The 14,360-nt window shown below is 39.9% G+C and overlaps 1 protein-coding gene across 6 annotated transcripts in view; it reads right to left on the bottom strand.

Moving 5' to 3' along the window:
• The window catches only part of LOC127944967 (agrin), a 228,413-nt gene that overhangs the window by 28,732 nt on the left and 185,321 nt on the right, over window positions 1–14,360 (bottom strand). For 5 of the 6 annotated variants that reach the window (XM_052541409.1, XM_052541413.1, XM_052541408.1 and 2 more), the window contains 7 exons: window positions 13,204–13,320; window positions 12,517–12,681; window positions 11,718–11,861; window positions 9,485–9,609; window positions 9,285–9,390; window positions 3,672–4,022; window positions 1,584–1,709 (listed from right to left, as the gene is read on the bottom strand). In XM_052541409.1, the coding sequence (XP_052397369.1) occupies window positions 1,584–1,709; window positions 3,672–4,022; window positions 9,285–9,390; window positions 9,485–9,609; window positions 11,718–11,861; window positions 12,517–12,681; window positions 13,204–13,320 (1,134 nt within the window). The remainder of the gene's footprint in view (window positions 1–1,583; window positions 1,710–3,671; window positions 4,023–9,284; window positions 9,391–9,484; window positions 9,610–11,717; window positions 11,862–12,516; window positions 12,682–13,203; window positions 13,321–14,360) is intronic. The other variant, XM_052541412.1, reaches the window with a different exon arrangement.

Genomic DNA, 14,360 nt, shown 5'->3' with positions numbered 1-14,360 from the left:
TGAGTGACAGAAGCTGGTTAAAACTGCATGATAAGGGTCTTTTTCCACAGACACACATCACCTCGTATCTGATGGAGCTTTCAAAGAGGAGCAAATGGGGGAGATTTGAATGTGAAGAGAGATGGAGGGAAACAGCGATCAGATTCTAAATCGGAAACATCTGAGGACAGGAATTTCCCATGGAGCACAAAGACATGTGGAGAAATCTGGCTTTAGATGTGGATTCAAATTAAAGTCTCAAATTCTCAGCCACAATTCGGCTATGCTCCGTAATTTCTAGAGTGTACTCATTAAAACTGTACTTATCCTTGGTAACAAAGAGTCCAAATGGCATTCTGTTGTACAATGAGCTATGTACTGTAATTTTAATTTACACTAGATATGTAAAATCATTCTTAACAAACATTTTTTTCATTTATTGAGTGGGGTGGGGTAGATGGATCCAAGACTCCATAGAGGCAGCAGGGGTAAACTGCACTGCTTGCTGTTTTCAGCCTTACAGTAAAACAGTTTAATACGAGGGGGAGTTCTCCTTAGTGCTTGAGAGACATGGGGATAGCTCGAGCTGACAGCAGAGACTGAACGCAATGGACATTAGGACCCTCGCTCCCGGCCACTGTGACACGTCGACAATAAACGGTGGGGAGTTATGAGACCCAGCTGACGGATATGAGAAGAGACGTGAGCACTTGACCTACTGTTCCCACACAGAGAGCACAAAACATCTGCCTGCTACTGCCTATCTGTCCCGTATCGATTATTCTCCATTGTGTGTAATTTCTGCTCTTATAAAACAGATGGGGCTGGTGAGAGAAAACGGTTTGAGTGTGTACGGACGCATCTGGTCTAATGCCACTTTGAACACATTTGGAGACTTTATTTATCCATTTGCCACAGCTACTGAAACTGAACCTGCTCCCCTGCATCTGAAATACTCAAGGTCCAAAATTTAAGTGTTTATATACACTACCATTCAAAAGTTTGTTTTTAGTAAGATTCTTTTTTCTTTTTGAAAGAAATTAATACTAGCTATTGAGTCAGGACAAAATGAATGCATCACGTGACAGTAAAGAAGTTCATAATGTTACAAAATAAATAAATATTGTTCTTTTTAACTTAATTTTCAAATAATTCCATCACATTCCATTGCCATCACAGGAACAAAGTACATTTTAAAATATGTTCAAATTACACCTATGTATACTGTATACATAAAAACTTAAAAACAATTAAAAAAAAAATCAACAATGTATTATATCAGTTAAGTCACCAGCCAACTACGGAGTAATAGGCCTTTTTTTTTTCTTTTTTTTTTTAACAAGCATTATGGTGTGTGACAAGTACACATTTTTGGACCCTGGGCACACAAAATCAACATCCATATGGCATGTATAAGATAATACATACTCATAGAGAGTAGTATCCCCTATCATTAACAACTCTGGACACCTCCTCCTCTCCATCCTCTCAGACTTCCAGGATAAAAAGAATAATCACTGTTGGTGGCTTAGTCATAGAGCTGGTCACAGTTAATAAACGAACATGTACTGACACTTAGTTAAGAGTGATTGGCGGGAACTTACAGGGGCAGTTTGTACCCTCAGAGCTGACGGCAGCTGTCTTCCCATCGGGACAGCAGCCAAAAGCTGTGTTGTCACAGGAAGACCGTTCTTTGACTGTGGGAAGAGTGGTAGTAGCTACTGTTGAACCTGAAGAGAGAGATGAAGATGTCACACAAGCAGGATTTCTAGAATTTGATGCTTGAGGCAGCAACTATTTTAAACTATGTTTGTATAATTGCAAAAACAATTAACATGTCAAGTTGTGGAGAAGGAAAATTATGGTGTAAATAATGACGGCTCTATGGTTGACTCTTTGATTTGCAGAGAACAATCTGCGAGTAGTTGCGAAATGACTTTTACATCTTTCTTGATGTATTCCTACTTTTTAAACTCATGTTCAGTCAAACCCTAACAATAGCTTGTTAAAACCTCACACCTACAAGTATGCATACAGAAGATTAGCACTGTGGGTTGGAACTAAATATCTCTTGCTTGCCAAACAAGCCATAAAGCCGTTAGATGTTCAAGGGCTCTGTGAGTATGAAAGAGGCAGCGTGTGAAAATAGTGAGTGGTGGAAATGACTTTTGGCGCAGAGCTGGAAAGCATCACCGGACATCTTTTCTTCACGTTTGTGGGCAAATTTATGGGTGCACGCTGGCCAACACACTGCTTCAGCCTTGTAGGCTATTGGTTCAATGGGAGGCAGAAAGTCATCAGAAAGTCCCAAGAGATGCCTCCCACAGACAGACTTCATGTGTCCTGTGTCAAAGAGTGCTCCGGTACAACAGTGGAAAGAGAATAAATCTGAGGCCTTGCTGCTCTCTTTTATACCAATTCAGGCAGTTACAGAGTAAAGTTAGCATTAGCCGAATAAATATAGCTGTGGTGGCAAAGGACACATACAAGTAAAGGATTGAGGGATTTATCACTTGCATGTTGACCAAGAGGCTATTAATATTAGAAACGGCTGTAGTGGAGAACAAAATTTTTTTTGTCCATGGGCCAGATTTACTAACAGCTTGTGCCAGCACAATCCGTTTTTTGGCGTTAAAATAGTACTGACAGGATTTACTAAAGACTCAAAAGACTAAAGTGAAGAATTAGTGCTCAAAAGGCATGGGTTATTTTTGCACCTGACCGTATTAAATATGTAATAATTGTGCCTGAAAAAAAAGTAATACGTTTTAAAATGAATCACGCAATGCGATTTACTAACGTTTGTGCTCGTCAAATTACTGGTATTTGCGCCATTATTTAATCCTCCAAAAACAACATAAAAAACGTAAAGCAGACCCTAATTTGCACTGCTATGGGTAATTTTTTTGATTTACAGCTTCCTCTACTTCTAGCTACATGCGCTTGTTGGAGGCAGGTAATGCAACTAAGGATTATCTGAGTCTGTTAACGTCATACTTTATTTTCTTTAATAAGCAATTTAATATACTTAAATTGTAGGTAGCAGTTGGAAGTTATTCATTCTGAAAGTGTCTTTGTTGCTTTCTTCCAAGGTATGAGCTATCAAGTTAACTAGTTGTGGCTCTCAATTGGTCCGGCAACAATAAACCAATAATGCAACCAATTATATAATAAAAAAACAATATAAATAGGATATAATAAAAATGTAAATAGATTTCAGTTTTTATATACTGAAAATTAATCTAAAAATAATGTATGTCAACATAGGCAAAAAAACAAGTGAATTCATTTCATGGGGTCTATGTCTTGAGCTCAGATCCTGAGAAACACAGACTATACAGGAACAGCTCAGAGAGAAAGAAGAAAGAAACAGAGGTTGCATTGACTTCATCTGGAATGTTGATTTGAAGAGGCTTACTCATAAGGTTAGGCCACATTACAAACTGAAGATAGTGATTCCAAATGAAACCACTCACTTAGCGGTTGGATGTCAGGTGTCAAAACCTCTCAAATAATAATGGGCGCTGAGATAATGGGCAGTGTTAAATTGATATCCCATTACAATGCGAGTCAAGGTCATCTCACACGCAAGGTCAGTCCATACAAGAGAGAATTTCATCATCTCTTGTCATTTGTTCTTGACAATTATGCCTAAACCCATTATGATTGAAAGATTATGGTGAATGCATTACCAAGTGGCCCTTCTCCGCTCTCCTCCATTCCGCTCATCCTCTCTTCGTCCCCACTGGGCTCTCCACTGCCCGATTCGTCAAAGTAAGGGGTGGAGTCCAGGAGTGGGGATGAGGTGCGGGGTTGTTTGTTGAGTGTGGTAGGGCGGTGGGTGGTGAAAGAGCTGGAGAACATTCCTGCCTCGACCGTCTTCGGAGAAGGCAGAGCCTCCACCAAGAAGCTGTCCACAATGCTTGAAGTAGTGGTGGTGGTGTGGCCATGGCGCTGTTTGGTGATCTTGACGTGAGCGGTGGGAGGGGTGGAGCGGTGGGTGGTTGGGAAGGGGGTGGGTTTGGCCGTCAGCTCAATGGATTCTGGGAGAAAGCAGGAATGGAATGATGGGTAAGCATAGATGGAAATGTTTCTATAGGCCTTCTTTCTCACCTGAATTCTACCTACACCCTCCCACCCATTCATCTTTGCCATTAAAAAAAGCCTCAGCATGGTTTCAGCAGGGTGTCCTTAGCCTGAGCAATGCTTTGTATGCCTCACAGATTCATATCAAAATCAGATGCATTGAAACACCAGGAATAAACCACCTAATGCCTGCAAAAAGCATCTTATTTCAATAATATCACTTAAATTTCATTACACCCCAACACCTGAACACCTGCAAAGAGCCCCTTTTGTAGTCAAACAACAAGGGCTTAGCCTTAAAGGATTAGTTCACCCCAAAACGAACATTTTGTCATTTACAAGCACCTCGTGTTGTTCCAAACTTCAGATTTTCGTTATTCCGTGCAGCAAAAAAGAGATTTTAAATTACCCATAAAGTCAATGAACTGCACATGTGAAAGATCCAGGTTGCTGCACTGTGTCTTTCTGATGTGATTCCTTGATGTTTTTAAAAGCTAGGTTTTCCGCAAGCTCAACCCAGTCATTAAACAGACTCTTGACCAGAAGTGTTTATATACTACTGGGGTTGAGACGGCAGAAAACGGTTGATCTGTGAGAGAGTGTGCTTGTGCATGTGAGAGAGTGCCTGTAGATATGAATTATATATACATATTCAGATGTTGCCCTCCTGTAGGGAGGCTTTAATCACAGACAGCCAAAGCCTCTAGTGATGAATGATTGATATAAATAGGGCAGAAAAGCAGAGTTTAGCTGCAGCTTCAAAGGAAGCCTCACTTCATGCAGGCATCCGTCGATGCTCCAACCACGGTAGTCTTCTCAACACGCTTGCAAACCTCTCCAATGCAGCAGCTGAGCTCAAACTTAAAGAAAATTACCAATGCAAGAGTCTTTTTTTCCATAGATGCATGTTGTCTGATACATATAAAAAGATTCAGAGGACAATAATAACCATGCGCAGACGAAACGAGACAATAGGGACCAAGGGATCCAAACACCCAATCATCCGTGACTTTGTGCTTAACTATAACGTATCCCTCGTGTACAGGCTAACCGCGCTTAGTTGGGAACCTGATAACATGCAAGCACAGGCTCTTAATTACATGCTAATCATCTCGAATTTAAACAGCGAGTTGCTGACGAGGTGTGAAATACGATACCTTACAGAAATACTACTTCTATCAGAACGGCTGTCACAGCCTGGGCGAGAAGGAACGAGTGTGCTAGCTTTGTGCGGGAGAGCACTGATGCTATCGCCGTTTGTCACGGCATGCATTTTCCTGTTTTAACTCGGCTGCACCTGTCATTCAGGTGCTCAGCGTAGCGTTAGCTCTGAGGGAAAAAGATCTGGGTAGTGGGCTTTGGGTCACTCGCCTCAGCTTTTTGTGACACAAATATGCACGCTGATAGAGTACAACTGGGCAATAGCAGCAGTCATCTTCAGTCGCCATAGCTGTAGACTTACTCTTGAAACGCTGTTATTAAGATGGATTTCTGTCTATTCATACAACATTGTACGAGTGTTTGTTAATTTCAAGCGTAAGTGAAGTTGAAAGATGCGGAGAGAGAAAAGAGTTAGAGAAAAACAGAGAAACGAGGAAATGAAAGGGATAAAGAAGATTTCTCTATTAACAATGTGTTTAATGCAAATAGAGCAGCACAGAAAATAATTTTGACTCATCTTTTAGTTTGTGCCTCTAGTCTTAAAGAGACTAACTAAGATTCCAGACTCAAGTCTGTCCACACTGACAGCATTTTGGAATCTCTCACAGTGTTAGTCATGGCAAAAACTCAAGATGTACACGTTCCTTCATTACTTTGTACAGAAGTGGTTCTCAATTATGACTCCAAGGCCCGCAGTATCCACCACAATATTTGAAGCAGCAGGATCTTTCTAGTTGCTCATGATTTAATGGGTAATTTTTTAAAATCTTTTTAACTCACAAATTCTACCTGGAATGTATGACCTGGTCTAGAAATCACACTTAAAATTAGGCTACTTCATATTTTTCTATACAGAAGGACCCCTGGTTCTTCGAAGAAAAAAGTCTTTAAGGGGGAGAATTAAAACGGGAAATATCTTGATTCATAGCTGTTTTTGCCCTTGGCATTTGCCGAGGGCTCAGTGGGTCCTGGCCACCTGTTTAAGAAGCACTGGTGTACAGGGTAAATCAGAGTAATATACATTAATTATCATGTCATATTGTTATTAAAACATAAATAGGCTTACATACAAAATGGCAGTAATTTGAGATACAGTACAGTTGTTTTAAATGTCCTTATAGCAGTAGCACTACTGTTGTAATAGGCAGATAAACTCCAGGTTATATGACATAATTCTTATGGGAGATTTTTTTCCTATGTAAACAGTACCTTGCAGGGTTTACCTCCTTTACATGGTAATGAGAAAAGTTGAAAAATTGGATTTTACTTTGCACAGACAAGGTAAGTTAGCAATTTTATCGGAGTAGAGTTTTTAAACAGTGTGTATTTTAAGGTCTATCCTGCCTGTAATGCCTTGCCATGTACATTTCCATTTTAAGCTTTTTCTTTTCTGAGGTATGACAGAGATAAACGGGTTTTGAACCTGGAAAATATTATTTAGAACAAAAACGATAACCAAAACTAACATCTACGCTGAGAGCCGCCCGTCCCATATGCTAATGTGTAGACTGCCAATTTTCAGCAAGAGTGCAGGTGATGACACCGTATGTGAGCACAAGGAACTGCCAAGTCTTGGACTCTTGATGAGCCAAAAGCTTCTCAGCCATTCAAGACCCTGAACGCCCTGCGTCATGTACCAAGATGTGCCTCTGATTGCCTCATCTGCTGCCTGCTTTGGCAACATGAGGAGTAACTCACTCCGTGTGCTGTTTCATAGCACCGTTTGTCATCAAGAAGAGTTGATGATGAGAGAACGTCAAGAGATCAGTGAGAGAAATAGAGAGAGAAAGGCAAGGCTTTCGGCTAAATCACATCCACTCACACGTGAAATGAGCTTGTGATCTAACCCCTCCACCTCAGGGCTGCCGAGCCACTTTACTCCACATGTTGGAGAAGAAATTAATAAATGGTCCTGCTGTTGCCAGTTCCGCCCTAGGCTGGTGAAGATCCAACCTAAGCCCACTCTTTACTTCCTCCCAGATCCCTGAATAAACCCAGAAGAGCAGCTGGATTCTTGTCATACAGGCAGGTAATGCCAAGAAACAGAGCAAGATAGAGAGGTGCTCTGGTTAATGACTATAGGGATGATGGTCCAATCATCATCTTTAAACATCAGTTTGTGGTGTGGTGTGTCATAACCAGGTCCAAAAACCATTTGCCAAATGTGAGCTGTAATCAAATATCTAAAAATATCTGTCAACATGAAATGCTGTTCACAAAAAGAATTGACTGGAAGGTGAAAATGACCGATATGAACAATATGTTTTAATAGCTGCTGCCAAAATCTACAAATGCAGATGATTAGGATAATTTATTGTACTAATTTGCTATAATCTGAATGTTAGTATTGTATTACTTGTCATAATATCATGTATTTACATACAAATGCACATACTCAATTGCTTTTTTTATTGGCTTTTTAAAAGTTTATTGGCTGATGCCTCATCAAAATGGCCAAACATGAATTGTCCTGGCAGATGTATTGTTCTATCACTATTTAAAAATGAGCCCTACATACCAGGATTAATTAAACCACATGGGAGTTTAAAAAAACATGATCCAACTAACATTATCCAATAGCCTGAATGACCTCAATAACATCAGTGGAAACAGAACAGTGTTTTATTGGAAAAGCAAGTTCACATTTGGGTTAAAATTAACCAACACCTTCTTTTTTTTGTCTTGTCTTTAAAATAACACTAAGGAATTGTTCATAAATGGCTGCCCACTGGTCTGGGTGTGTGTTCACTGCAGTGTGTGTGTGCACTTTGGATGGGTTAAATGTCAATTCTGAGTATGGCTCACCATACTTGGCTGTATGCCACGTCACATTCACTTTCATTGGGAATTTAGGAAAACAAAATTGTTTTATATTTAAGGCAAGGAACAAGAGATTTGATGAATATTCTGCAGGCAAAGAATCCATAAGGACCTGGTAATAGCTATGAACACAACAGATAAATTAGTTCAAGCTGCACTTATGTGGCATTAACAGGTGTGACAGAGTGCCTGCATGGGCTGCTGTTGAAAATGTCTGGCACCTGCCATTGGCCCTGATCCAGATGGAAAACCATGTGCCATGCCCATCACAGAGAAGCTCCCTGCAGAACACCTTCTGATGTGAGCTGGCATAGTGCTTCTTACATACAGCCGACATGAAAGTCTTAACCTTGGCCTTCTACCAGGTCCCTTTGCCCATGCATGTATACAGCAATGGATGAACGATTGAAGAGAGAATGACAGCGATGCCCAACTCTCTACACAGCCTGATCTACCCATAGTAGGCCTCCCGGCAGCATCAGCAGCAGGATTTCAGGTGCTTCCCTCAGACTGTGCAGTTAAACCTCCCTAATCCACACAGGGGTGATGCAAATCAAACAGCTCAAACGTTGCCCAGTTCCAGGGGATTCAAGACTCCAGCCTGAAGCCAAGCAGCACGAATCTATCTACATGGGAGCATCTGTCAGGAAGCTTTCCTGTACCCAACACCCATCATCCACATCAATACTCCCCATACCCATCCCACATACAACTGCACACCCAGTGACCCCATTCCTAACTATGGGCCATGCAGTTTGTCCCAACATTTTTCTCTTGGTTTCTAGTTAAAATCATCCTTAACTATCCTTAATAGTACAGCTTTTGTAAAAAAAATATTATTTATTTATTTATTTTTTTTTTTTTTTTGCATTATAAGGGTTTTTGCAGAGAATATCGTGTGAATTAAATTTTCTTTTTTTTATTGTATTGTTTTTACCCCACTGGTATCCTCACTCAATTTTGTTAGGAACACACACACACACAAAAGTTTTCTGACTACAGTAAATGTAATAAAAATACAATAAAAATCATTCCCTGACATTTGTTATAAATATATGACTATTTAAAAAATACAAATAAAAAGAAATTCTCTGACAAAATTTTGTTTAAATAATGAAAAAAATACAGTAAAAGTATCTAAGACTATGTTATGCATTTTTCATTTTCCTTTATCAAGTAGCCTTTTTATCTTGGTTTATTAATGTTTATAATATTTTAGTGAAAAAAAGACCTCTCACCTTTGCACTGGCCTAAATGCTTCACATAGATCTCCTTATCTTGTCTGCATGCAATGGTCCTTAGCTGGCATCGGTCTGCATAGGTAACCCCATCAGAACCACATACCTGTCCACAAACATGTTCATGTCTATTATTAGAAAGGAAATCTTTATCATTACAGTAGTTGTGGAGTGTGGATCTGTCACTTATGCAAGCTCACCTTGGTCTTGTTTTTCTCATCACAATCTGGTGACGGGCACTCACAGTTAGCCTGTCCGTTCAACTCTACACATGATGCGCCGAACTTGCACACAAGCTCATCACAGGACTTGGGTGGCTCAGGTCCTATAAAATAGATTGGCCTCTGGTTAATACATAATTTATATATTTAGCACTAAAACACTTTAAACTTTTAATGGTTTCAAGGACAAATATGTGAGAAACCAGCAACACAAAACACAATATATGCTGGTCATTTCAGTGTGGGCTACTTGTTAATCCACTTCTGATACGAACCCTATGACCTCAACCACGGATATTCATCAGAAAGTTAGAACTGCATCAGTAGCAGGGCCGGGACCTTGCCTGCCACAGAAGTCTACTCTTTACTCTGACATCAGAGCGCTGGGCTGCACTGCCTGGCCTGCAGCATTGACTGGCTTCCTCTTCTGCACTTTCATGTGTCAGCTTTTATCGGACAGCAACGCTCCATGAACACTTCTATGCTGGGACCGTTGAGTTCATTAAGCTCTTCACTTTCTGTCAATAGCTGATGGCGACTTCATTCTACTCTCTATGCCAGCACAGAGGGTGACATCAGGATAGCATTTCATTGTTGCCCCTGGTGTGCATATGAAGATTCAACTGAACTTTATTGATTTAATCTGATTATAGCAAACAAATTCAAACTTATTTTTACAACCATTTGTTCATGATGCCAGAATATTTAGTATCAAGCAGATAATTATTTGAAATTTAGATTTTTTAAATGTTTTTAATGGGCTTTCTACCTTTAATGTATATGATAATATACTGTAGTCTTAGCTTTTAAAAATAATTATAATAATTATTAAATTATTTAATCTTAAAATTATTTTATCAAGACAGATATTTAATAAGATGCTATTAGATATTTAAATAAGATTAAAATATATATTATATTTTCATGTTATAAAACCAACCAATAAATGGTCAATATTAGTTTCCATACAATTATAGAGTTATAGCAAAAATTATAATGTATAAAAATTTATATTTGTTTGGAAACTTAACACTGGAGTTCAAGCAACTTGGGCTATGAGCTTCTCCACCCTTCCTCCAGAATCTGGGACCTTGGTTACCAAATGAAATACAAAACTTGCTTTCATCTGAAACTTTGACTTTGGACAACTGGGCAACAGTCCAGTTCTTCTTCTCCTTAGCCCAGGTAAGACGCTTCTGACGTTGTCTGTGGTTTAGGAGTGGGTTAACAAGAGAAATACGAACACTATAGCCAAATGCCTTGACCCCAGCCTCAGTCCATTCTTTGTGAAGTTCACTCAAATTCTTGAATCGATTTTGCTTGACAATCCTTATAAGACTTTTTCCTTCCACTCAACTTTCTGTTAACATGCTTGGATACAGCACTCTGTGAACAACCAGTTTCTTTGGCAATGTTTGTGGCTCCTTTTGAAGGGTGTCAGTGATTGTCTTCTGGAAAACTGTCAGATCAGCAGTCTTCCCCATGATTATGTCTAGTGAACCAAACTGATTTTGAAGGCTCAGGATACCTTTGCAGTTTGATTAGCTGAGTGGCATGTCACCATATTCTTATTTGTTGTGATAGTGAATCTGTGTTTTTTTTTTTTTTAAATGTGAGCCAAATTCATCACAATTAAAAGACTTAAACTACTTCAGTCTGTGAGCATTGAATTTATTTAATACACAAGTTACACAATTTGAGTTGACTTAATGAAATAAATGAACTTTTCCACAACATTCTAATTTATTGAGATGCACCTTTAACATTTAACAGGGTTATTCAATTATAAGTGTTTTTAAGGGTTAACTTTGAGCGAATGTTTAATGATGGCTAATGTAATATAAATGTGAAAAATACAGAAAACTTGGCTTTAATCATCCAAAATAATATTAATAATAATTGGTACAGACATATCGTTAATTGCTACCTCAGACCATTTGATACATACTGCCAGATTCAAACTAACATCCCAATGAGATCTTACCACTATGCCATGGTTCTGCCATGATACAAAAATCTTTTTTTCTCAGAACACTTTTAATTAGCAAAGACTATTAATTAACCAGTGCAGTGGTTTTTACTATTTCTACATGTACCAATATTGTGAAAAACAGACCTAATTTTAATTCATAAAACCATAACCTAGGTTCATCAGTATTACAATCCTGGAGAGACTGTCTGAGTTTTGTGCTAATTAAAATCCCGGATTTACCTTTGTCACAGCCGTTGGCTTCCATCTTGCTGCCATCAGGGCACACGTTGCATTTCATGCCCTTAACTCCAGACTTACATGAACACAGCCCTGACATCTGCTCACAGTCGTCACGAACCGAACCCACTTCATCACAGTTACACGCTGATGAAGAGAGAGAGGAAAAGAGAGAGGGAGAGGGCTGTCAGCCTTATCTGGTTGAACAGTTTTGATTAGATTCCTTGTCTCTTTCTCTTCAATTTCACTCTGACAAAAAACATCCACACATCCGCCAAATACATGCAGGCAATCTGAAGCTGCTCCAATCTGTGACCCCACAGCTGCAGCAATAGCTCTTGCTCTGTGTCAATGACCACAGCTTGGTGGAGTTCAAAGCGGGGTCAAGAAGCCCTGTGGTGAGAACGAACGTGGGTACAGAATGTGCTAATGCTCCGAGGACCCCTGGGACAGAGCACAAACTGTTTCAATCACTTTTGTTTTCCTATCCTCATCTTTGTAGCGGCATAAAAACACACAAATGCATGCGTCAGAGCATTACTGGTCTGTAGGCAGAACTTACAGGTCAAGCCACGCTGCACTCTCTCGCAGTTTCCATTACCAGCAGTGCCTCGGAGGCTTAACTCAAACCTCTTGTTTTGACAGAAATCACATTTGAGGCCGGAAGGATAGCGCACGTTAAACGAGTAGACTGTCACTTCGGATTTCGGATTAGAACGGAACATTTAACACATTTAACACATTTAACAGAAAATGTCCCAAAAGCAAATCACCAGGAAAGAGAGAAGAGTGGGATGCTTACGTGTGCAGCCACTCATGTTTTCTGTAACGATGCCTCGGAAGTTCCAGAATCCGGGTTCGCAGCGGTCGCACTTGAGTCCCCCGACCCCGGGTTTACACGAACACTGTTTGGTGGACGGGTCACAGGTGCCTCCATATGAGCCGTAATGGTTACACTGACACACACCTAAAGAAAAAGAAAAGTTTTTAGTGGTACACGATCTATAATATGTACTCAACCAGTGGATGTGATATTTTGGATTTATGAGATTAGATTGTGGTCTGGGTTACAAAGTGCATCAGCACATTGTCCATTTATCTGTTAATGGCCATTAAAAGAAAATAAGTGTTTAGAATTGGCCAGAATTGTAATACTAGACCTCTCAACTTTCAAAAGTAAAAGTTCATCCATTCGCATTTTGGATATTAACTGACTATAATGACTATAATGTATGCTTATAGTCATCGTGAAGACAACAATTTGTCAGGATCAAGCAGAGACCTCTGCCAACCTGAATCGGCAGTGGATAAGATGAACTACTGCCCAGTTTCTAATGGCTAGTACATGTTTATTTACTTCAGCAATTCTTCTACTAATGTTATGTCATCTTATTAATATTAATGAGCCTATAACCTGTCCTCTCCTCTCATGTTAGATTGTTCCTATTCCTACGATTTAGGACACCCAGTGTTTTTAGGTTACACGTACTAGGACACCCAGCCAGTCCAACACCCAGGGCAGCGGTCTTGCCGTCTTTGCAACATCCGTAAACAGTTTCGTTACAGTGCCGGGAGGCAATGAGCTCTGTTGGAGCTGATGTGATAGCTAGAGAGAAGATACAGAGAAAACAGGAGTGGGTGGGGGAGAGAGAGAGAGAGACATTTTGAGATTCACAGCGTTTTTAAGACAAATTAAACAGAACAATCCAAGCTGAAATGCAATTTAGTACGACACAATAAGAATCGCTTAAGGAGCAGAGGTGGGAGAGCCTGCATCTGGCTGCCAGATAACAATTCTATTTACAATTCCTGACACCAATTCAAAATTAGGAAAAAATGATGCTATTACCAGCCGTGAAAACAAACAATAGACCTCTCGTCGAATGTCTGGAGGGTGACATTTGACACATTCTCAGGGGCCTGTTTTCTCCATTTGTTCTCGTCTCAGATAGCGCCATTTACACCTACGCCGCAATGTCAAACAAAGATTTATGGACTCCGGGTTTATGGACACAAATGCACAAGAGCGCAAATCAGGACGTGCTGATGTCAGTCCACTCTAACGCTAACCTAATTACACTATTTTAGCGCTCCAGGCTCACATACGGAGGACTTTTGTTGTGGTGTTTAACTATAACGTTGTGCCGGAGGCATATGTCAGATACCTATTTGTCTTATCTGTGTTGTCAATTTTTCCCCAGTCTTTCCACACTTGTTCTTTTCGAGTGCTTCTTCTCCAGGCCATTGAACTGAATGACTGTGAGGTGGCAGGTTTGTGGTTTCGAGTTTGGAGTTAGGAGGACTAGGCTGTCGTAAATCAGGGGACAGTCGGCATGAGGACACATCCCGGGATATAATAGTGATGTGTCACCGTGCCTTTCATAGCATCTTGTGGCTCCAGAGATAGGTTTTGTCCACACCTCATTAAACTTCTCCTCTCCACACTGAGTCCATTATGACATATGTACTTTTAATTAGATCATTTCTTCTCGTCTCACTGCGATTCTTCACCATCATCTTTCTACACTAGTTTGTTCTACACCACAATCCTTTCTAATACCAACAAGGTGCTGCTAAAAGAGAGACCGGTCAGCATAGATGTTTATTTTTACTAAATCGTATTGTAGATTATTGGTGATGGTAATG

Source organism: Carassius gibelio, chromosome A23, assembly GCF_023724105.1.
Source record: "Carassius gibelio isolate Cgi1373 ecotype wild population from Czech Republic chromosome A23, carGib1.2-hapl.c, whole genome shotgun sequence".
Lineage (NCBI taxonomy): Eukaryota > Metazoa > Chordata > Actinopteri > Cypriniformes > Cyprinidae > Carassius > Carassius gibelio.
Note: the sequence above shows the minus strand (reverse complement) of the source record. Positions and strands in the feature narration are given on the sequence as shown.